At 32.3% G+C, this 25,276-nt stretch overlaps 1 protein-coding gene across 3 annotated transcripts in view; it reads right to left on the minus strand.

Annotated features, from left to right (window-relative positions):
- Window positions 1-25,276, minus strand: part of CDH18 (cadherin 18) — a gene marked incomplete at both ends in the record, with an annotated part of 341,945 nt that overhangs the window by 23,478 nt on the left and 293,191 nt on the right. For all 3 annotated transcript variants that reach the window (XM_080704748.1, XM_080704750.1, XM_080704749.1), the window contains 2 exons: window positions 1,019-1,136; window positions 14,121-14,242. In XM_080704748.1, coding sequence (XP_080560874.1) covers window positions 1,019-1,136; window positions 14,121-14,242 — 240 coding nt within the window. The remainder of the gene's footprint in view (window positions 1-1,018; window positions 1,137-14,120; window positions 14,243-25,276) is intronic.

The raw sequence follows: 25,276 nt of genomic DNA on the forward strand, positions 1-25,276 counted from the left end.
AGTCAGTTAAATACAATTTGCCAACATAAATATGCATGAAAATATCTTCTAAGTAGAGTAGACCATGAAATTACTTCAAATGAGATTCACAGCTAAGTTTGTATGTACATATGAATCTGATATGGCTTCCCTCACACTTAAGATACTTCTTATGATAATTTAAAGATACTTAGGAATAATGGGATAAATGATATTCTCTAGAAGTATACAGGGAGAAAATGAACTGTTACTAGAAGAATATCATTATTTGCTTCATATGAATCTGAGTCAAGTGTTAAAATCTAAAAAATAAGAATATTTAGATAAACATGGTCAAATAAAAAGAAAAGAAAGCTGATATTAATTAGAAAGTTACTGGTAGAAAATGGTTTTATACTCCCAAAATACAAAGAAATACTTGTATACAATTTTGAAGAATATACTAAGTGGCAAACTGATTCATATATCTTCTATATTCATTTAGTGTGGAGTTCATTTAAAAGGTTAAAGAAAGAAAAATTTTAAAACTTTCCAAATACTCCATAATTACAAGCATATTTCTACCTATACTTTAGAAAAGATTCATAATAAAAAGGGAAGTATAATTTGTGCGGCACATCTTGATAGCCTTGCTAATACAAGATTATTTCAAACATTACATTTCTTTCTGTAACTGTCTGCAGAAAATATTTTTTATTTTTCCTAATTTAAATTTTTTTTGCCTCTCAGCAGTTGCAGCCACTCTCATAAACAGGTTTGTCAGCTAAGATTTCTCTAAAAATTTGCCCAAGAGCTTACTATGTGTACATTTCTTTTTTAAAGGAATGCTTCTGAACAAATTCAATGAAAGTTATTTGTACCTATGGCTCAATTTTAAATATGTTATTCACAGATCATAACACATTAACATCAAATCGACTTTGAATCCCGATTTTCAAGCTGTTTCTGGATGTAGAAAAATAAAGTGAAAGTAATTAGGCCTATTCTATTTCAAATAATAGCAGAAACCACATCGATCAAACAACGCATCCTTGTGCACCTTCGTTGTCCTTAAGGGTGAAGTTTGGGTTCATGGGCAGGCGCTCATCAAGGAAGAAGTTGAACCGTGGTCCATTGGCAAAATCATCTTTATCAGTGGCACTGATGGTGTGAATGACCTAAGGAAGATAAACATTCTAAGTAGTAGGCTTAATTTGGCATATTTTCTTGGTTTTAATTGTACTGTATAAAGTTTATTGTTAAAAAAAGGACTAAATGATTTCTTTTGTAATTAAATTCCTTAAAATTCAACTCATGAAACTGCCATTCAATTTTGTTCTCTGTTTCCTTGGATCTTAGAAAAAAAATATTATGCTAAAACTTAATAGCATCCACACTTGTTTTTTTTTGTGCATTGTAGTCATACATCTTAATGGAGTGCAAGATGGTGGAGGCATACATGCACACATCACCCAATTACCCCTTTCCCAATTTCTGCCCCCTTCCCACTCCCTCCCTCATGACATGAATGTCATTAATTTTTTTTATCACTTGTGATATTCAGGGTCAATTAGTTGTAAGGGTTCATTTAATCACCTATTTGGGGTATTTGAAGTATTGTTTGCACAGATATGAGCAGATATAAGCAGCCCCGTTTTAATGCAGAACAGCCTTGCAGTGCACATTGGTCTCCTCTGTCAAATGCAAACTCAGTGGATTCTTTTTTTTTTTTTTTTTTCAATATCGTAAGAGGCTTTGATGGTCTTGATTCAGACCCTCTACTGTATAGGTGAGGAACCAGAGTATCACAAGTATTGTGATGTGCCTCAACTCTCTCAAAGGCAGCAAAGGTACAATTAGACCATATGTTGATTTATTAATAATTTTCATCTTTAGTGCTCAGTAGAAAAAGATTCCAAAATATAGACTAAATGCACATTAAGGAGCAAGTAAATAAGAAAATATAAGTAAGTCATTTCTGGTGGTACAAGAACAAAAAAAAACTTAACGGTTAGAATCACTAACATCTTAAAAATAAATACCCAAACACAAAAAGAAAACGATATATTTCTGTTTTGAAAGTTTGTATCCTAGATATTTATGTGTTCTCTTTAGAGCTCTTCCTTAGAAAAAATTGATGAAAAAGAGAACCATAAAAATAGTATTTTATATTTGTGAAACAAATATGGTTTCTAAGAACATTTTACCCAACATCACTAATATTCAATATTTTAAAAGAAAGGAGCCAGGTGTGGTGGCACATGCTTGTAATCCCAGTACTTGGGAGGTTGAGAAAGGAGGATCACGCAGGTTTAAAGCCAGCCTTAGCTACTTAATGAGGTTCTCAGGAACTTAGTGAGACCCTATTTTCAAGTAAAATATAAAATAGGTCTGAGAGTGTAGTGTTGAGGTAGAAAGCTCCTGGGTTCTATACCCAGTATCACAAACACACAAAAAAAGAAGAAAATAAAAGAGAAATTTTCACCTAGAAGTGTCACAATTGAAACCTAAATTCCTCTACGTGTTCTGAGACCAGCAGTTGGTCACAAAGATATGGAAAAATATAAAAAGATTGAGAGGGAGAGGTCACAGAGAACAAGACCTAAAACCCTTGTGTTTTTAAAAAGTTACAGTGGAGAAAGTGCGTCAAGATAAGACAGTATCTCCAACACACACACACACACACACACACACACACACACACACACACTGTGTTCACAGGGATCAACCCTTCCTATCTCTGCTCAAGGGTATTTTCTCAGCAAGAGATTCTATGCGTCCTATAGCCTTGCACCACTGGAGAAGCCCTTTTCTTTCTGTATTTTCCCCCACAGTATTTAAGTTTGAAATAAAAATCTCATATTGTTTACTATTTGTTTTCTCTTCCATTTAAAGTACAAATAGTTTCTGGATAGATCCTTCCTTGTTTTGGATTTTGACTCTGGATAGGAGAATATACAAATCTGGCCATTTGTCTCAAGTGTATGAAAAGGTTCAAATAGAAGGGTTCAAAGTGCTTAGTCAACTGAGGGACATACACTCTCTACACATCAATTATTCAACATACAGTTGAAATGAAAATAAGTTCAGTTTTTTGTTTTCATATTTAAATAAAAGTAAATATTTAAGAGAATATGACTAAGTTCCATTCCTTCACACACATAGACACATGCACCATAAACAGAGTTGCCGATCTTTTGCCATTCTTTCAAAAATAAACATCCTATCATCCTAGTCTTTACTCTTTTTTTCTCTTTTTTATTGGTGCATTGTAGTCATACATCTTAATGGGATAAAAGACTTATGGAGACATACATGCACACATCACCCAATTAGCCCTTACCCATTTCCTACCTCGTTCCCTCCCCATCCCTCCTATACAAGCTTGGCTTAGTGAATGACTTTGATATATTTGTTTAAGAACATAATGTGCTTTAGAGAGTTTCCCTCTTGCCCTCTCTCATCCCCTCAGTTAGATCACCTTATTTGTCCTCTATAGAATTTCCTTCTTCATCTAGAGTTCCTCCTATTACCCATTTCTCCTTAGCTTTCACATATTAAGGAAAGTAAGATTAGTCAGTCACAAAAAGTAAGAAATTGGATACTTTCCCTAGTTTTTAATCTTTGTGGTCATCCAATTTGCTACCAATTTTGTCCATGATAAATTAAAACATTATTCACTTCTTATTCAAAATCACTGTTTACCCAGAAAAAAAATTAGAGGGATGGGTAGTAAATAATTCCTTTAAATTAACCAAGCTAGCTGGGCATAGTGGCGCACGCTTATAATCCCTGCACTTGGGAGGCTGAGACAGGAGGATCACACAAGTTCGAAGCCAGCCTCAGCTACTAGTGAGGCTCTCAGCAACTTAGTGAGACCCTGTTTCCAAATAAAATACAAAATAGGTCTGGGAATATAGCCCAAAGGTAAAAAGCCTCTGGGTTCCACTCCCAGTACCACCAAATTAATTAATTAATTAATTAACCAAGCTAATTTACATTTCCTGATATGACTTCTATGAGACCATGCGATTTTTTTAATTTAAAAGTTAGTTTATAAATAATTTTAATATTTTGTTTATATTTTAAAAACTTGAGTTTATTGTGCTTGCTGATTTCTGATAATTTCATTAAACCTGAACTCAACAAAGTGTGCACTTACGGCAATTTTTTTCCTCAAAGAACACTTCCATTCTCATTTGCATATAAAATGATAAATTGAGTATTACATTTTGCTTAAATGTGTCAACTTCATCTTATGTTTTTGTAGAATTGATGGTCTTGCATCTATGCTTAAATTTTAATTCAAATTCCTCATTGTATTTTTAAAGATTTTTTTACTGGTGCATTGTAGTCATACATATTAATGAACTTCAAGATCGTGCAGGTAGCCCTTACCCAATACCCATTCTATTCCCTTCCTCTTCTTCTTTAATCATAATATTTCTGAAAAAATATATAATAAATTTTTAATAATAATCTGCCTTTCTCCTGAATTCTGAGATGGAGATGGTAACATACAATTTCTCTATCTTGTGATTACCTTTTTTCTTTCATTAGGAAATAAAATTTGTATTTATTGCTACTTCAGACTTTTATTAGACAATAAACACAAGAGCTGGGGATTTGGTTCAGTGGCAGAGAGCTTGACTAATATGGAAGTTCAATACACAAGACAAGCACACACAAAAAAGAAAATATATATGAGAAATTAACATACCTATGATTTTTTGAAGAATTATTCCTCTATCAGATATCTGAATAATTGCCAGATATACATCATTAATAATTTCTGTCCCATAGTCAGAAATGTGATATATATACCTGGCTTTCTGCTTATGCAATTGGTTGGTAAAGTGAAATTTCTCACAGTTACCTTTTGACTCAAAATAGAAGAACAAAAGCTTTTGCATGCAGATATTTTCTAGGAGAATCAGACTTTTGCATGGAAGTCCTCTATAGGATATGCATAAGTGATCTAAACATTCACAAAATTTTCAATCATTTTGAAAGATATAACCATCCAAATTTAGTTTACTTTCCAAAGGCAAAGAGAATAATCATATTGATAGTTAATATTTACAGACATCAGAAATAAGTATATTTATTTGATATGCTTTAATAAATGAATCTACTTTTAAATGTATTTTCTATAATGCATTACTGCTGTTGTATTAGGAAAAAGGGGTCATAAATTTATACAAGCAAAATAGTGTTCTTTTTGGTAAATGAACTAGTTTTAATATTTTACTTAAGAAGGATATTCTCAGGAAAATATAATATTTTCCTTAAATTAGTCAATTTTCTCTAAAATATAACCTTAAATAATTCTTTTATAAGTTCATTTGATAATAATAACAACTTTATCTATAAATGAGCTGGGGATTTTTTGTACACATTATAAAATCAATTGACCTGATTAACTTTTCTTATACAAAGTAATATAGTTAATAATATTGTATGTAATGGGCAGAGTTTGGTGTTATTTTATAAAATGTCTTTTTTATGCTAGGTTTTCTGAGTTTCCTTCTAAAGGAAAAAATAACACAAATGAAATTTAATATGAATATAAGACAGCGTTGTATTATTCAAGGCTTCTAGGTTAGGCACATCTAAAATAATCACTCTACTTTGGTAATTGATTTAAAATTTCATGCATGCATAACTTTTTTTGTAATGTTTCTTCAGGCAAGGCATTTAGAATATTTTTTTCCCAAGACAAGAATCTATATTAACACTGAGAAACAAAATGTTGCTATTTACATTGTTACTTTAATTGACCTGAATTTTGCTTTTATATGTGGTTTAAACATTTATAAAAAATATGTATAGCACCCATTCTCTCTCTCTCTCTCTCTCTCTCTCTCTCTCTCTCTCTCTCTCTCTCTCTCCATATATATATATATATATATATATATATATATATATATATATATGTATCAGTAAATCTCAAAGAAATTATCATAGAAAAAGGAATTTTTGGACAGCTGAGCAGTACTAATACACTTTAGAAATTTATTTTAAAACTCATTGTTTTAATAGTTTTCTATTCCAACTCTGCCTCAAAACATATTCAGTTTCTTCAGAAATACTAGCAATATATAGTCAGTCAAAAGAAAAAAGACTGAAAATAAACAATAGAAAAATCTGGGCCACTTTTTGTAATGAATTAATCATATTTTCTTCTAGATTACATATACTGATAATAATTTCCTTAAATATGGATGCTACACAAAATATTTAGAGATGGTTACTCTATGGTGACACACATCTCTAATTCCAGTACTTGGGAGGCTGAGACAGGAGGACTACAGGTTTGAGACTTCTAATAATAAGAGCCTGTTTCAACACCAAAAAATATAAATAAATAAATAAATAAATAAATAAATAAATAAATAAATAAAACTGAAATGTAGCTCAGAAGTAGAATGCTCCTTAGTTCAATAATAAAAATAAAAGATGATTTCTTGATTTATTTTTAAATTAATTTTGATGGCAAGTAATGAAAACACATACTAAAGCAGCAACAAAAAGAATCCATTTATTTTATATTCACATGTAAAATCATGCAATGTTAAGAACAAAAGTGATAGTTATAAACAAATATATTTTTCAAAGACTGAAAAAAGTAACCATAAGATCATCAAAGTATATTAGAACTAAGGTATACTGAACCTTGCTTTAACCCTTTGAAAATAAGCAAGGGATCTGAGAGGCAAGGAGAAAGCAGATCGGTGATAGGACAGTCTGTTCATTTGTTAGTTTGTGAAATAAGCTTACTATATGCAGGATTAATGAAGCCTAGCAAAAAGAAATAACCAGGTTAGCTCTTCCCAAAATGTACGTGCACCGAGTCAAACAGAGGACCCATGCTGTGGAGGTGATGGTGAGAAAAGAACAAGTCCTAGGGATAATGACGGCGTGAACTTTCACATGAGCAAGAAGTAGACGGGAGCACAGGTCAACATAGAAAGTCAAGGTCACAGTCCAGAACATTGAGACAGGGTTTGAAATTTGAGAACCTTTGTTCACATACACAGAAATAGCATCAACTGACAAAAGAGCTAGGGGTAGGTATCGTTTGTTCCAATTTTTAGCAGTCTACAAAATAAGCTGTGGACCAGCAAGTGTTTGATGCACAATGGTACAAGAATATACTTATCCTTCAGTATTAAAATAAACTTGGATATTTAGAAAAATAATGTATTTAAATGATATAAAAACATTTATTTGAATAAATATAAATATAGACATATTTTTAAAGTTATAATTAGATTATGCCTAAAATGTTTGCACATGCAGTGGTACATGCATGTATTTGATTTTTACTTGATTATACTTGATTTTATTATATTTTCAATTATTAGATTTTTGAGTGTTTTATGGTAAAAAATGTATCTTATTTTTATGCCTATATATGGGTTTTTCTTGACTTTTTTTTTTTGGTGGTATTGGGGTTCCTGGAAACCCTAAACTCCCAACTACACTCCCAGACCTATTTTATACTTTTTTTAAATTTGGAAACTGGGTCTCTTAAGCCAGCACGGCTGGCTTCGAACATGCGCGATAGTCCTGTCTCCACCTCCCAAGCGTGGGGATTACAAGCATGTGCCACCACGCTCGGCTCTTGACAATAATTTTGAAGGTCAGTTTCAATAGCAAAATAATTCACAGTTTTCAGTTATTGTCTTGAAGCTTTTAGAAGTTATCTTTCCATTGTTTTCTTGCTTTTTATTTTCTTGTGAAAATAAGCTTTTAGTATTGTTCTCTTTAAAACTATTTTATATTTTTTATATTTTGAGTTTTAGCGCCGGGCGTGGTGGCACGCTTGTAATCCCAGTGCTTGGGAGGTGGACACAGGAGGATGGCATAGGTTCTAAGTCAGCCTCTCTGGCTTAAGAAACCCTGTTTCCAAATAAAAGTATAAAAAAATATAGAATGTATTTTTATTACATGTCTGTATGTGTATATATATATATACATATATATGTATTTTTAATTAAAATCTTTATTTTCAAGCTGGATATGGTGATGATGTAAACTTATAATAACAAAATACCAACATTTGGTCCTGAGCCTACAATCTTCCTGTTTGTCTCCCAAGTACTGGGATTATAAGAGTGGTCAGAAGTCTATTTCAATGGAAACATACACTGAAATTTGGCTCCTTAATTCACTCATCAAAATTCCTGGGAGATTCATTCAGGTTGTGGCATGTATCAAATAAATGTTCTTTTTCACTGGTGGCAGTATTCCAAGTTTATGAATTTATTATAGTTTGTTCAACCATTCATCCACTGAAGAACTTCCAACCTCATACAGTTTGTGTTTACTATGATAAAACAGCTATAAATATTTATGTAAAGTTCATCATGGGAATAAAAGACTTCATGTATCTAACGGAATGCCCAAGAGTGCAGTTGCCGGACTTGACACCAGTTGCTTGCTTAGTTTCTGGTATAACTGCTAAGTGCATCGCAGAGCAGCGGGACTCCTTTATCATTCTTTTTAAACATTTGTTGTTTTGTTGTAGTTATGCACTAATGTGAGAGTCAATGTGATACATTAATACATGGACAGGTCATGTGCTGTGTTTTCCATCACATCCCACTGGGCTTCTATGGACCTAACATTATGTGAATAGTTCTCTTCCTTAAGCCACCCCTTTCCTCCTTTCTTCAATTCTTTTCCACTCTTCTACTGATCTTCCTCCTCACTTGTTTGAAATCCCTTTGTTTTTCTATTTTCTAACTTCCACTTAGGAGAAAAAGTACTCAACCCTTGGCTTTCTGAGACTGGCTGATCTAATTTCGCATAATATTCTGTAGTTCCATCTATTTACCTGCCAATGGCATAATTTTGTTCTTTTCACAGCTGAGTAAAATTCCATTATGGACATATGCCACGGATTCTTTATCCATGCATCTGTTGACAGTCACTTAGGTTGGTTCCATAAGTCGGATACTGTGAATTGTGCTGCTATAAACATGGATATATGGCTATACACCATATAGTTTGACTTCAAGTCTTGGAAAGATAAGAAGTGGTTTAGCTGTGTCGTGTGATGGCTCTATTTTTTGTCTTTTGAGCAATTTCCACACTGATCACCATGAAGTTTGTGCAAATTTACAATCCTAACAACAGAGTATAAGAGTTTGCATTTCCCCACATCTTTGCCAGCACTTATTATTGTTTGTATTCTTGATCATTTGTCATTCTAATTGGAGTTAAATGGAACCTTAGTGTGGTTTTGATTTGCATTTTTCTGATTTCTAATGATGTTGAACACTTTTTTCATGTGTTTGCTGGCCATTTATATTTCTTGTTTTGAGAAGTTTCTATTCATTTAAATGACCCATTTTTGTTTTCTTTTTAATTTTTCTTTATTTCTGCATTGTAGTCATACATCTTAATGAGATAAAAGATGGTGGAGACACACATGCACACATCACCCAATTAGTCCTTACCAGATGGATTCCCACCCCATTTCTTCTCCCTGCCTTAATCTCATGTTTGGCTTAGTGAATGACATTGATATGTTTGTTAAAGTACATCATGTGCATTGAAGATTTTCCCTCTTTCCCCCTTCATCTCCTCAATTAGGTCACCTTATTTGCTCATCTACAGAATCTTCTTCTTCATCTAGAGTTCCTCCTATGATCCATTTTAATGACCCATTTTTGGATAAATTTTTAGTGTTTTTTGAGTTATTTATATATTCTATATTTTAGTTCTCAGAGGGGTAGCTGGCAATTTTTTTCATTCTTTTGGCTCTTTTTCACACTATTAATTATGTTCTTTGATGCAAGAAACTTTTGAATTTTATGCCATCCCATTGATTCTTGGTTTTATTTTCTGAATTTTATCGATCTTATTGAGAAAGTATTTGCCAGTGCCTATATGTTGAAGAGTGGCCCTATATTTTCTCTTAGTAATTGAAAGTTTTTTGTTCTAATTTCTATATTCTGATATAACTTGAGTTGATTCTTCTGTAGGACAAGGAATAGGAATCTAATTTTATTTTTCTACATATGAATATTCAGTTTTCCAACAATAAGGATAAAAGTATCTTTTAATGAATAGTATATTTTTCATACTTTTGTCAAAAATAAACTGGCTATAGTGTAGAATTTCTTCAATAAGAAGAATAAATAGTGTCAAAATGACCATACAGCCAAAAGCAATATACAGATTCAATGTAATCCCTATCAAAATACCAATGTTATTTTTCATGGATTAAAAAAAAAAAGACAAAAAGTAAAACAAAAAAAACTAATGAAACAACAAAAAAAGACTCAGAATAGCCAAAGCAATTGTAAACAGTAAGAACTATGCTGGAGCATTACAATTTACTTTATAATACAGAGCCATATTATGCAAAATAGCAGAACCACTTGATACTTTCACAAGTGTGAAAGTATGTGCAAGGATTCTTATTTACCCACATCTCACTAACATTTGTTGAAAATTACCCTTTCTGAGTTGTATAATGATAATACATAGTAGCTTTAATTTTATTCACATAATAGCTAATGATATTAAACATTTTATACTCTTATTTCCTATTAATACATGTTTTGAAAAAATATCTGCTCATTTTTTGGCCATTTACCCAATTAGATTTTTTTTACTATTAATTTTTTTGGTGGTACTGGAATTTCTGGAAACCCATCTACCTCTAGGCTATACTCCCAGACCTATTTTATAGTTTTATTTGGAAACAGGGTCTCTTAAGCCAGTGAAGCTGGCTTCGAACCTGCGCGATCCTCCTGTCTCTGACTATTGAATTTCTAAAAGCTCTTTTTCTTGTCTAAATACTAATACTTTGTCAGACTATATGAATGTCAAATATTCACTCTCTAACTGGTGCTTTAGTTCTAGTAATAGTTTCAGAAACAAAAATTTAATTTAAAAATCTAATTTAACAATATTTCATTTTTATGATCATGAATTTTATGGTCAAATGTAAGATCACATTGGTCCTCAGTGCCTGGATATTTACTTTATTCTGTGCTTCTTCATAAAGGTACTGTTTTTTTCTTTTCACTGTCTTCAATTTTCTGAGATTTTATTGCAGTGTTTCTTGGTAAGTTTACCATTGTAGACAGCCTGCTTAGTTTTGTTTGTTTTCCCCCATGCACTTGAATGTTTGAGTTGATATTTTACATTAGTTGAGAAAATCCCCAAGGCAAAATCATTTCAAATATTATTTCTGTCTCATTCGGTCACTCTCATACACCTCCAGTAATTAAATATTCATTTCCAATGAATTTTCACATTCATATTTTCTTTCTTTTAGTTTCCATGCTTTAAAACGAATATTAATTATTATCAATTTTCTACTTCATTTTCCTCTTAAGTTATCATTTTTCATTTAGTATATTTTTAAATTTATTTGTTCTACCTTTTTTTAGTTGTTTTTTTTTTTTTTTAATTGGGTCTTATTAGATAGCTGAGAAGGTCATTACTGCTTCTGAGGCTTTCCTTAAACCTGTGATTCTCCTGTCTCAGCTTCCCAAGTATTGGGATTAAAGGCATTTGTCACCATCCATGCCTGAATTATTCTTTTTTTTAAATAATATTTTACTAAGTTTCTAAGGGTGGCCTTGAACGTGAGGTTACCTCCATCCAAGAATCTGTTCATATGGTGCCCTATTTTATCCAAATTCATTTCTCTGCCATCTTTATACTCTCTCCCCTTTAACATCTGGCAACTAGTAATTTGTTCCTTATTTCTGTAATTTTTCCATGGTGAGAAGGCTATTTCAATGAAATAAATATATTCTGGACATATTAGAAATTATTTTATTCAGTAATCAAAATTTCTAAGAAACAAACTGCCAAACTAATGCATGTGTATTTCTGTTCATAGCTGCTCAATTCATAATTGTCAAACTATGGAACCAGCCAAGATGTTTTTCGACAAACGAATGAATTACAAAACTATTGGATATATACACTATGGAATTTTACTCAGCCATGAACAAAATTACATCATTTGCAGAGAGATAGATGAAACTGGAGAACATTATGCTAAGTGAGATTAGTTACAAAAAGTAAAAAATCAAATGCTCTCCTTAATATGCAGAAGCTAGGGGACAAAAGGTCACAAGAAGAACTCTAGACAGAGAAGGAGAAACCATAGATGAGCAAATAAGGCAACCTAACTGAAGGAAACTGGAGGAAGGAAGAGGGAAATTCCCTAATGTACATGTTGTACATTCACAAGAATATCAAAGCCAATCACTAAGTCAAACATGAGAATGAAGGAAGGGGGAAGGAATAGGGTGGAAACTGGGGAAGGGATCAATGAATGATGTGTGCATGTATGCCTCTATCATCTTGTACTCCATTAAGATGTATGACTACAATTCACCAATACAAAAATGAGAATAATAATAAAAATACAACTAGCTGGATTTCATATAATCATGAATAGCTGATTTTAGCCAATCACAAGTGCCAAACTTATACCATGCAAGATTAAGCCAAATGCCTAGGTATAGCCAATCAGAAGACAGCTCAACTTTGCTTCTGTGTTTCTCATAGGAAGCTGTTCTCATGGCTGGGAGAAGTCCTCTGTGTATGATCTCCATCTTATGCTATTCATACTCTTAAAAACACATAAGCAATGATTGTTTAATGGGCCACTGTTGATTGTCCCTCAAACATTCTGTTTGTTTGTGTGTGTGTGTGTGTGTGTGTGTGTGTGTGTGTGTGTGTGTTAGAAAGATTAAACCCAGGGGTACTCTACCTTTGTGTCATTCCTCAGCCCTATTGTATTTTATTTTGAAACAGTGTCTCACTAAGTTATCACACACTAGCCTAGAACCTGTCTCAGCCCTTCCAAGTACTGGGATTACAGGTGTACACCATTGCTACTGACTAAAAAGTGATTTTTCTTGAGGCTATACCTTCATCACAAGCTTTATAATGATTTAGGGCAATTTTGAATGACGTACTTATTCTGATTTACCATTTTCAATAACAATTATCTAATTTATGTGAATTTAGATTTTTTCTTCCACTGGATTTATCTATGGAAAACAGATTTAAATAATCCTTTCTGGAATGCAGGCCTTCCCCATCCTTTACCCTGAAGTCTGAATATAACTTGTGGCTTGGTTCTGATTTTAACATTGCAATGTCTGAAACCTTTCCTAGTAGTCTCCTTTGAGAGAGACTTTCTCTCTTTGATTGGTGAAATAAATGAGTGTACTGTGGGAGCCCATATGGCATACAGCTCTGAATAGTATCTCAGAACTGTGTCAGCCATGAGCAGGTAATAAAACCCCTGAAAATCAGGCATATAGCTGAAAGGATCCAAATGCTGCCAACACAACATGATCTTGGCAGAGTTTCCTGAGCCTTGGGTAAGAACATGGCCCTGGATAAACATTATCTGCAGTCCTGTGGGACCCTATTTAGATCCAGGTAAGTCATACATAGATGTATGGCCTACAGAAACCTCGAAGTATTACATACGCTCTGTTATAGGTAAAAATATAAGCTGTGGATTTTTCATGTCTTGGTATAGAGCAGAGCTGAATGCACATTCTCTTCCAGTCTCTCACTTCCTCTTTATGCTCTAGCAGTGTTAACCTTCCTGCAGAACTGTCATGCTCCTTCTCACTGGAGGTCAGGACAATCCATCCTCATGTCTTGCTTCCAAGCTTGATCGCCTCATTGTCTCCATATCATGAATACATGCGCACCACTCACATCGTTGACACTTAAACACCTTTAGTACCAACATCATTCAATCATCTTTCCTATAACACTTTCTTGCATCTCCCAAAGTAAAGAAAGGAACTCCTCCTTTTCAATGCAGTCTCTAATATTTATGAAGACAAGAAAGCTCACCCTTTCTCCTCAATGCAGGGCTACAGTAAAGCATCCGAGGCAATTTTGTTGGCATAATGAACAGGTCATGCATAAATAAGTTGAGTTGTCCCAAATTGCATTGGGGATACAAAGAAAATTTATTTTCTATGACTCTCAGAGAAAATCTATTTGGTACTTAAAATAAAGCTTTATAAAATTATCTCCACTAAGTACAAAAATTACACTGGAGGATTTGGAGGATTATACCTATGAATAATATAAATAAAGCTGCTTATTTTCCTCCCATTCAAGTGATAGGAAAGAAACAATTAACTTACCTGGCCAGGCTTAGCATTTTCACAGACAACAATATCATATTCCCTGGCGAGTTCGGGTGGATTGTCATTGACATCCAGAACTCTAATACCCACTGTGACATGGCTCAGCAAGTCAGGATTGTCTGCAAAACACAGAGAGATGTATTTAGTATTTCTCTGTACACTTTAGAGGCTTGGTTTAAAACAAATCTCCTCAATATCGTGGCTTGTCACTAGCTCCATATGGTGGAGAAGGACTTTTGGCAAAAGACAACTTTATGAAAGCACTCTTTGCTAGAACTCATTAACTTATAAAAAAAGAATGAACACCAAGGCATGACATGAATACTAAGGTGATTTTTTTTTATATCAAGGAAATTACATGTTATTTAGGAACGGGAATGAAGGAAATTTGACAGAACTCACTGTATGTTGTCAAGAGTGTAAGAAATCAATACTTGGTTTTATCACTAATCTAAGAAAGGCACAGCAATTTTTAACAATATTTGCACATTCATTTTAGAAGTTGAAGGAATCAAATCTAAATAAAGAGAAAACTCAAGGTAAATTTTTTATTGATCATTCTATTTTTATAGGAGGATATATGTAGTATGATGTTGTCAGGGAAAAATAAAGAATAATGAAATCAGAATTAAGCATGAGATTAAGGTAAAACCAGAAAATAGCAATTACTACCTTTGATACTTTAAAATAGGACTTAAATTTAGTCTTCTCATTTTTTCAAAAATTATTAATTTTATAAGATAACAAAATAACAAAGTAGCATTGTTAAATTTGATTAAAATATTATCTTTGTTTTTAGTTCTTCAAATATACCACAAATAAGAAGTTAAAAATGGGAGAGGATACTTACAGCACATATAACTGACAAAGAATTTGTGTCTATAATTGGCAAAAAATTTAGTGATAAATAATAGAAGAGGTAAGATTAATAGCAAGTCAACACAAAAAAATTATCTCATTATTATTTAAAGTGTGGGTTAATCAAAATAAGTTACCTTTTAACATAAAATATATGGACATATTATAAAGTTTGACAAAATTTATCCAAGTGTAAGTTTGGATATATAAATCAATAGGAATATCTACAAATTAAACATCAGGTAGTGACCAATACATTTATAGATTTTATGCCACTATCCACTAGTTTCCCTGAATATATCTAAAATTAAAAAAAAAAAACTCCTGGATACTCATATTGCCAAGAAAGTAAAAGCAAAAACAACAGTAATAGAAAAATTTAGGTATTGAAACAATAGCTATATAGACATAATGATAATTTTTTTAGTTTATACTTTTATTGGTTCATTGCAATTACACATCTTACTGAGCATAGAGTGTCAGGAATATCTATGCACAAAATACTTTATGTGTTCCTCCAGATTCCACTCTTCTTGTTCCCCTTCTTCATTTGTGTCATTGAGATTTTTATTGATAATTTCATATATATACACAGTATTATTTAAAGTGTTACCTCCATTATGTCTCTATCCTATCTCCCTCTCTCTGCTAAGCTACCTCTATCTCTCCACTGGAGTGTCTGCTCCTTTATCTGAGGTCTTTTTTGTTCCCCAATTCCTCTCTAGCTTCCACATAAGAGAGAAACATACAACTATTTGCTTTCTGAAACTGGCTAATCTTGTTTAGCATAATATTCTCAAATTCAATCCATTTTCCTGTGAATGGCATAATTTTGTTCTTTATGGCTGAATAAAGTTACATTGTTGGAATTACAGATTAACAGGTTTGTGATCCATTCATTTGTTTATGGACACTTGGGCTGGTTCCATAATTTGACTGTTGTGAATTGTGGATATGCCTGTATTTCTACAATAGTCTGACTTCAGTTCTTTTGGGAAGATGCTCAGTAGTGGTATAGCTGGATCATGTAGATTAGAGAAAAATAAATAGATATCTACATAGTCACCATTTAGACCCATATTAGTAAAAAATAAGGACTGTAATATTTTATCACAAATATGCCAGAAGACTGCATTTAAATGTAGTAAAATCTGTAGTAAAGTCAACAAAACATTTCTGTTTATATAGTATGCAAAACTATGCTCTTAGTAACACAAATGTGATCAAATCTATTATTAATTTTTCAATATCTATTAAAAGAATATTGAATATCATATTTATAAATTAAAATTTTTAAATATCTTGAAAGTGTATTCTGTTAATAATTTCATATATAAATTGTAATATTCATCAGTTTTTTGTTGTACATATATTATGAAAGATACTGTGATATATGCATGGTTTTATTTCATATACATATAATAAGTATACTCATTGCATTAAAATTACCTCAATGCATACATATACATATATATATATATATATATATATATATATATATATATATATATTCACATTACTTCTAGTGTTAAAATAAAGTAGTGCCACAACTTCCTGTAGATGCTAATATTGGCCAGTACTTTATCTTTGTGTTGGGTGTTTTAGATGGATAGCAAGAATAATGGTATATATACATGATGAAACTTTACTTAGCCATAATAAAATACCAAAATCATCTTATTTTCAGAAAAAATAGATGAAACTAGAACATATGAGATTAGCCTTTTCCAGAAAGTCAAGGGTCAAATGTTTTCTCATATGTAGAAGTTAGATGAAGTATAGGAAACAAAAAAAAAATTAGATAACTGAGGAAAATGACCAGAAAAATAGGGGAGAGGGATAAGGAGAGAAATGTGGGGAGGAGAAAAGTAAGAGCTGGCAAACAAAACAGTTCAAATTATGCTGTGTCCACATAGGAAGACATCACTGCCAATCTCACTATTAGGTATGGGCAGGGGTGAGTAACAGGGTGATGCCTGAAGGGAAACTCACCAAGACTTGTGTGCATGTTGTTGGCATGACTATGAACCTCACTTGAATCTGTACTTACACTGCACCAATACAATTATTAAAACATTAAAAGAAATTTGTTATCTGAATTCTTATGCATATAAATTTTTATTTTATTTTATTTTATTTTATTTTATTTTATTTTATTTTTTAGGTCAAGGTGAGTTTATTGTCCAAATAGCATAAGCTAATTGCATTCAAAACCATTTGCAAATCCATCTTGATGCAGTTAACGTGACTTACCTGGGCAAAACCAGGGTTACTGTCCACTACTCTTTTGTGTAACTCTGGTCACATATAAATATGTTTCCTATTCTAAGCATCGTTCATGATTATTTCCTATATTCCAATAGTTCACAGTCTATTTACCAAATGAAAACAACTCATTCTTGAAATCTGAGGCAAATATAATTCTAGTACCCCTAATCACTGGTATCAGCAACTTCAATTGGTCTGAATAAATATTTCTTTGGTCTACTTCTGAGCAGGCAAGGCTAGAAGGAACCTCAGTGAAATCGGAAAACAGTTTTCATATGAAAGGATTCTGGAAAGACTATCTCTTAAGAAAAAACTTATTAAAAGAACAATAAGTCTTTGAGTGTCATTGGTCATAATCTCTCACTGTCCGACCTGTCCTGTTCAGGCTTTCCTGTGAAACTTGCATGCCCTCAACATCCACTGTTGAGCATGGGAAACTAAACCCTAAGGGACATAGATTCTGTTTTTTATGTAGAATTATTAAATATCCAAGGTACACTCTTTAGTCTACAATTTAGTGATTAATAGATCAGCATTTGGGATTAGATAATTCCCAGTTTTAACCTGTGCACTATTTGTTAAAATTAGTACGATGTGTAAAAATATATCTTTAAATCCAGATAATTAAGGCTGACGGTCCACTGTGGATTTGTATGCACTTGGAGCCTACTACCTACATACATTGTGAAGGTTTTGCTCAGTCATATTAGCTAATACTATATATGTGAATTAGAGGTTTCTTTGGATTCTTGTAAATAATTTCCCATGGTACTGAGGTTAGCATTTTATACTTAGGATATTAATCCTTTACCTATAAAGTGTAAAATTATTCATATGTGCTACAAAGATTTTTCTAGGGCTAAATTTGGATAATATTCCTAAGAACTTAATGCAATATTTTATTATGGCTATTATTATTTTATATTGATACTTGATTTCTATAAACCACATTTTATAATATTTTGTAATACAGTAAATAAAATTCACTGAAATCAGACAAATGAAAATGTGAATCCCATTTTTAACATTCTTTAGGAGTCAAAACTTCAGCAAGTTTTCTGTTATTTTTATGCCTTAATTATTTCATCTGTAATCCTGGAATTAGAGTTATTTGACTTGCTAGATTGTTTTTAATACGTTTATTGGTATTTTATAGTTTCACATCATAATTTAGTTTATAGTGATATTGACACATGTGCATAAAGCCCGTGGTGGGCTTTCCCTGACCCTCTTCCCATCCTCTCCTTCCCCATACATGATACTGAGATGAGCATTGGTACCCTGGCATTAATTCTCCCTCTGCTCCCTCCCTGTCCACCTCCCTAACTCTACTGGGGCTTCTCCTCAATTATCTGAATGCCCTCTGGTGTCCTGATTACTCCCTAGGTCCCACATATGAGAGGAAATATATGATCTTTCACGTTCTGTGATTGGCCAATCTCACTTAACATAGTGTATTTCAGGTCCTTCCATTTTCCTGCACATAACGCAATTTTGTTCTTCTTCATTGTGTCTGAGAAACAATTAAGGTGCCATGCACATTTTACAGTATTTAGGATGGGAGAAAAAAGAATCACTCCTGAATACATGCATATATATTACATATACATATATGTGTATATAACATATCTATTATATTTTTATAAAAATATCAGATACAAAAATAGAATATATGTCATATTGTCAATTCTGTACATGTGATTATTTCTGTCACAAATTATACTATATATAAATGATCTATGCTTTGTGTGATACCAATATAATTGGAATTCACATCAGCAGATTGCCTACTATGGAGTGAAATTAATACAAAGTAGTATCCTGACACCAATGCATTTTACAATATTTTGAGAATCTTCTAACTCTGCAGGAACAATTAATTTTATCCAGTAAGTACTGATGAAACTCTACTGTGTGCCTGCTACTGTAATGGGTTATAAGAAAACATGAAGCAATTAAATACTCCACTTTGCCAGATTTTCCACTGTCAACATTAAATGGAGAAAAACAAACGTAATACCATTTTTTGAATGCATTTTCCTACAAATCATGACCTAAACGCTTAATTTCTTTTTCCTCAAAGCCACTATTATTTTAACATGTACACTTCCCAGTCACTCTAAGTTGTGTTCATTAATATAAGCTTACAACAAAATTTGGTAGATTTCTATTATAATTGTTCACATTTTAATGTAAGTACTGAAAACATCAGAAACATAAATTATTATAATACTATAAATATCTTAATTATATAATGTACTTCATTTTTCTCAAAATTAGGTATTATTTTCTATATACAAATTAATAAAAAATAAAATACTTTATCAACTATTACAATACCAGTTTGTCGTGACTATGAATTCTAAAGATCACTTTTGTATCTGTGAAATTTTCATAAATATCTGTGTGTAAAAATATGAATTTATAAATATATTTTATGGTTTGCATTTGTGTGGGGGGAGGCATGCTGCAGATTGAACCCAGGGACATTCTACCTATAAACTACATCCCCAGCCTTCCCTCTTTCCTTCCTTCCTTCCTTCCTTCCTTCCTTCCTTCCTTCCTTCCTTCCTTCCTCCCTCCTTTCCTCCCTCCCTCCCTTCCTCTTTCTTTCTTTCTTTCTTTCTTTCTTTCTTTCTTTCTTTCTTTCTTTCTTTCTTTCTTTCTTTCTTTCTTCAGTACTAGGGATGAAACCCAGGGGCATTCTACCTCTGAGCTACACTGTTAGCCCTATTTTTTATTCTTTATTTTAAAACAGGGTCTCATTGAGTTGTAAAGGGTCTCACTAACTGGCTGAGGCTGGCTGCAAACCGCCACTATGGCAGGCTTCATTATTTTTGAAAGAGCTTCTCACTAAGTTGTAGAGGACCTCACTAAATAGCTGAGGCTGTCTGTGAACCTAGATCCTCCTGTCTTAGCCTCCAAGTACTGGGATTACAAGCGTGCACCACAATGCCCAGCTGGTTTTCATTATATTTTTATAGAGATTTATTAAAGGTAATAGTCTACAAATTAAGAATCCTCATTCTGTTCAATAGTTACTGTGTGTTGATAGTAGAATATTTTCGAATGTTAAGTATATATTTTATTAAGAAATATATTTTCACTATTTCTTTAAAATTATATATATATGTATATATATATATATATACATATATATATATATTGTGTGTGTGTGTGTGTATGTGTGTGTGTGTGTGTGTGTGTGTGTGTGTGGTACTGGGGGTGGAACCCAGGGGCTTTTACTACCTCCAGGCTATACTCCCAGACCTATTTTATACTTTGTTTGGAAACAGAGTCTCAGAGTCTCACTAAGTTGCTGAGGCTGGCTTCGAACCTGTGCAATCTTCCTATCTCAGCCTCCCAAGCTCTGGGATAACAAAACTCAGCTCTATTTTTGTTTGGTGGTACTCGGATGGAACCCTTCTACTTCCGGGCTACACCCCCAGATCTATTTTTTATATTTTATTTGGAAACAAGGTCTCTTAGGCCAGCACGGCTGGCTTTGAAACTGTGTGATACTCCAGTCTCCACCTCCCAAGCACAGGGATTACAAGCTTGCACCACTATGCCCGGTGAAAAATTTCATGAATTCCAGTGAAATTAGAATTTTAACTTTAGAAATTAAGAAAATGAATTAGTCAGTCATTCTAATTTTACTTGTGTTGTTAAAATTCTATAAGAATATGCAAGTCATATTGAAATTTTAGACGAATAAAATAATAAATAATAGAAATATCTTACTAGTATGACTATTATATTTAAGAATTATTTTATAACTAAAAGAATAGTTATTTTATAAAATATCTTAATACTTGAAACATACTACCACTACCACCACATTCTTTTTCTTTCTTTTTTCTTTTTAGATATTATTTAAATATTAATTTAAAAATCAAATATTATTTTCAAAATAATTTATAAGCTTGGCAATTAAGGCAAATGTATGATATTTAATAGATTATTCCTCAAAGATACCTTACTGTAGCTATATAAATAGGTTAAAATAATGCATTCTGTGATTTTTGTATGATATAAAATTAAATCAAGCCTACATGTTTTAAATCACTTAATACATAATAAAGAAAGATACACCAGTGTAGTAGCAAATACATGTAAGCTTAAAAATAAAAAATATATAACTATATAAATATTTTAGAAACATCACCCAAACTTCATTTTATGCATGTGTAGTATTTATTTTTATTTTATTTATTTATTTTTTATTTTATTTTTATTTTTATTTTTGGTGGTACTGGGGGTAGAACCCAGAGACTTTCTACCTCCGGGCTATACTCCCAGATCTTTTTTATGTTTTATTTGGAAACAGTATCTCACTAAGTTACTGAAAGTCTCACTAAGTAGCCGAGGCTGGCTTCGAACCTGTGCGATCCTCCTGTCTCATCTTCCCAAGCGCGGGGATTACAAGCGTGCGCCGCCACGCCCGGCTAGTATTTATCTTTATATGATTACAATATGTTAAGCTTATTCACTACACACGTGTCCTACAAATTCCAGGTAAGAACATTCACGCTAAGGAAATCCTTTTTTCTCATTTACCCACAAATCTCTCAACAATCCCATGTGTCTGAGTATTTTTAACTCAGAGTAACATGAATTAAAGGATTCAAAATTTAAACTATTTCTTTCATTTTAGGAATAAACACTTTTTCTATTCTATAAATAACATAAAGTAAAAACAATACACCTTTATTTCAAACTAATTACACTGGTAAGAAGTGAGCATGTGTTATTGATTCTAAAGTAAACTGAAAGAAAAGACTTTTATCTGTCTGACAATGTTTCCATTGGTCCAGTAAATTATTTTAGGGAATCTAGAAATGTAATATCTATTTTATAATATTTTAGTAAGTCAGATCTCCAAAATTATTTACATCTTAGTCCCCTTCATGATGCTTGTAAAAGTTGTATCTTTCATATTTGTAGAGAAAAAGGATAAAAAATACAAAATAGTAGAGTATATGCAATCTATCTTCATTACATGATTAACGTTTATGCTATCCTTTTAACTTAAATTTATAATCATATGTTACATGCTGTCTCAAACTTCACTAACAGAATAAATTAAAATTTTCCACCATGTTTACTTTTCCAGGTATTATATACATAATAAATGTTATCTCATATTTAATAAACATCAGAAAATAGTTAAAAATAGCTAACATGGGAAATAGAAAAATAACAAAGCAAATATATTTTAAATATTAGTACTTAAGTGTTTGAATGTACAATGATCATCAATGTCCAACTTCTCAATGTAGGGACAAAGCCTTATATTTTAGAATGAATCTGTTGTTGTTTGGGGTTAATGTCACCATTTTTCTGAAAAAACACACCTATTGAATCATTTACTCAACTGTGGGATTCTATAGTTGATTTATTCCATGTGAAAGAAAATTCTGAGGATACTTGAAAAATAAGTACAGCAATATTTCAGATTTATCTGTAAATCCCTGAGATTTTTATAGTTGTCTAATTTTTCTCCTAAATTGCCACATATTTTCAGCAACTCACTTGATTAAGTTTAAAAAAATGTCAACACAAAGCCTGATTCCATAAAGTGCATATATCCTATTCTTTCATGTAATATTTAAATTATATAATTTCAATAACAGATTTAACAGGCTTGGAAACAACATGAAAATAAACTTTTTCTGTTTCGATCAAGAAAGGGCAACTGGTACAAGACTAGCCTGCTGTGATAAATTATTTTAAAATCAAATAAAATACAAGAAATTGCTGCTCTCAGACATTGGAAAACAGTATGAAGTAAAACAAGGCTTCCAGTTGAACAAACTGCTAATGAATTAAGTCCTTGGGAACTTGGGTGGCTGCTATTGCTTCCATCAAGACCAAGCAGGTGTATCTCAGAAGGAAAGGTTGATTGTTTAACATTTAAAAGCCAGTAAATGTTTAAGACACTCCATGATTTGAAATAGCATTTTTTTTCTCAAAATATTCATCATAAGCTGAATATATAAAAAGTGGAAATTCATTTAATACACAACATATGGAATATCTGCAAGACAGTAGTACCTTACAGAGCACAGGCCATTTAACCCTAGTGATTGTTCAGCTGATTAGGAGCTGCTGCTGCTCAGCACCATGATATCCTTAGTTTGTTATGAGATAAAATTCAAAATTCAAAATGCATTTTCTACTGAATGGCTCAAATTCACACCATTATAAAATCAAATAATGATATGCTGAAGCAACATAGCTTGGGGGCCCGTCTGTTATCCATTATACATATGCACGCAATTGTCTCAATAAATGCAAAAAACTTCCTTAACAAAACATATGCTTTTAATTTAAAATTAAAATAATAACACTCAGCAAACTAAGAATTAAAGGGACCATGTTTATAGGACTTTGAAACAGTGTTACATTATATGGAGTAGAAAGATTAGCCAAGTCTTACCAAATTACTTATGTTTATTTTCTTGTTAGTTTTTTCCTCTTTTTAAAAAAGTTTAAAGTAGATATTAAACCTATACTTTGGGAGATAGATAGATAGATAGATAGATAGATAACCTCAAAACTTCAATCTAAAAGAGTTGATCATAGAAACAGAGTAAAATACTGGTTAACAGGAGCTACCAATGGGGAAAGGAAGAAGGAATAAAAAAAGTTGGATAAAGCATACAAATTATAGTTGGAAAACAAGAGCAATTTCTGATGTTCTATGGCATAGTAGGATGATGATTACAGCTAAAATTAATATATAATTTCAAGACAGATAGAATTGAGGACCTTAAATAAAGTATAAATATTTGAGCTGGTAGCTCTGCTGGTTACAGGGATTTGATCATGATACCATATTCACATGTTTTGAAACATCGTAGTTGTATCATCATAAAAATATACAAGTTTTATACATCGATTAAAAATAAAATTAGCCAGGCGTGGTGATGCATGCTTGCAATCCCAGCGCTTGGGAGGCTAAGACAGAAGTATCGCACAGGTTTGAAGCCAGCCTCAGCTACTTAGTGAGGCTCTCAGCAACTTAGTGAGACCCTGTTTCCAAATAAATGATAAAAAAATAGTGCTGAGGATGAAGCCTGGAGGTAGAAAAGTCCCTGGGTTTCACCCACATTACCACAAAAAAAAGAAAAGAAAATTAGATAAATAATTCTAAATGGGACATGAACCTAAACTTTAAAGTAAAAGAAATGTAAACTTCCTATTAGAAAACCTACCAGGAAAAAGCATTAAAAATGTTGGGTAAGCACATTTTATAAACAAAATTTAAAAATCACCTATCACAAAATAAAACTCAATTATTATTTTTATATTTATTTTTGTGCACTATAGTGTCACATCATAATGTTGATCACGATGGCATATATTCACACACTACTTGGTGCCCTTCGCTCCCCACTTTCCCCTTTTCTGTCTCTCACAATACTGTGTCTAAGTTAGCTATGTTATATTCATGTGTATGCACATATTTGAATATAGTTTTTTCATTAATTAACCTCCGCCTTCTTCCTCCTCTACTCCTTATTTCTGGCTTTGCTGAGGTTTCCCCACCATTTTCTGGAGTCCCTCTGGTATCCCTAATAATCCCTAGCTTAAGTATATTAGAGAAAACATATGTCCCTTCTTTCTATGATAGGTTAATCTCATTTAACATAATGTTCTCCAAGTTTTTCCATCTTCTTGAGAATGACATAATTTTGTTCTTTTTATTGCTGAATAGAATTCATATTGTGTGTATTTTCCATAATTTTGCAATCCATTTATCTGTTGAAGACCTAGATTGGTTCCATATTTAGCTATTGTGAGTTGTGCTGCTATGAACATGGGTATTTATATGTTACTGTAGATCTTTGATTTCAATTCCTTTGGAAAGATACTCAGGTGTAATATAGCTGGATCATATGGTTGATCCATTTGAAATTTTCTAAGGAACATCAACCCTGATCTCCATGGCAGATGAAGTAGCTTGCACTCCCACCAGCAGTGTAAAAGAATTCCTATTTCCCCACGTTCTCACCAGCATT

The sequence above is a fragment of the Muscardinus avellanarius genome, assembly GCF_963383645.1.
Source record: "Muscardinus avellanarius genome assembly, chromosome: 1".
Taxonomy (NCBI): Eukaryota; Metazoa; Chordata; class Mammalia; order Rodentia; family Gliridae; genus Muscardinus; species Muscardinus avellanarius.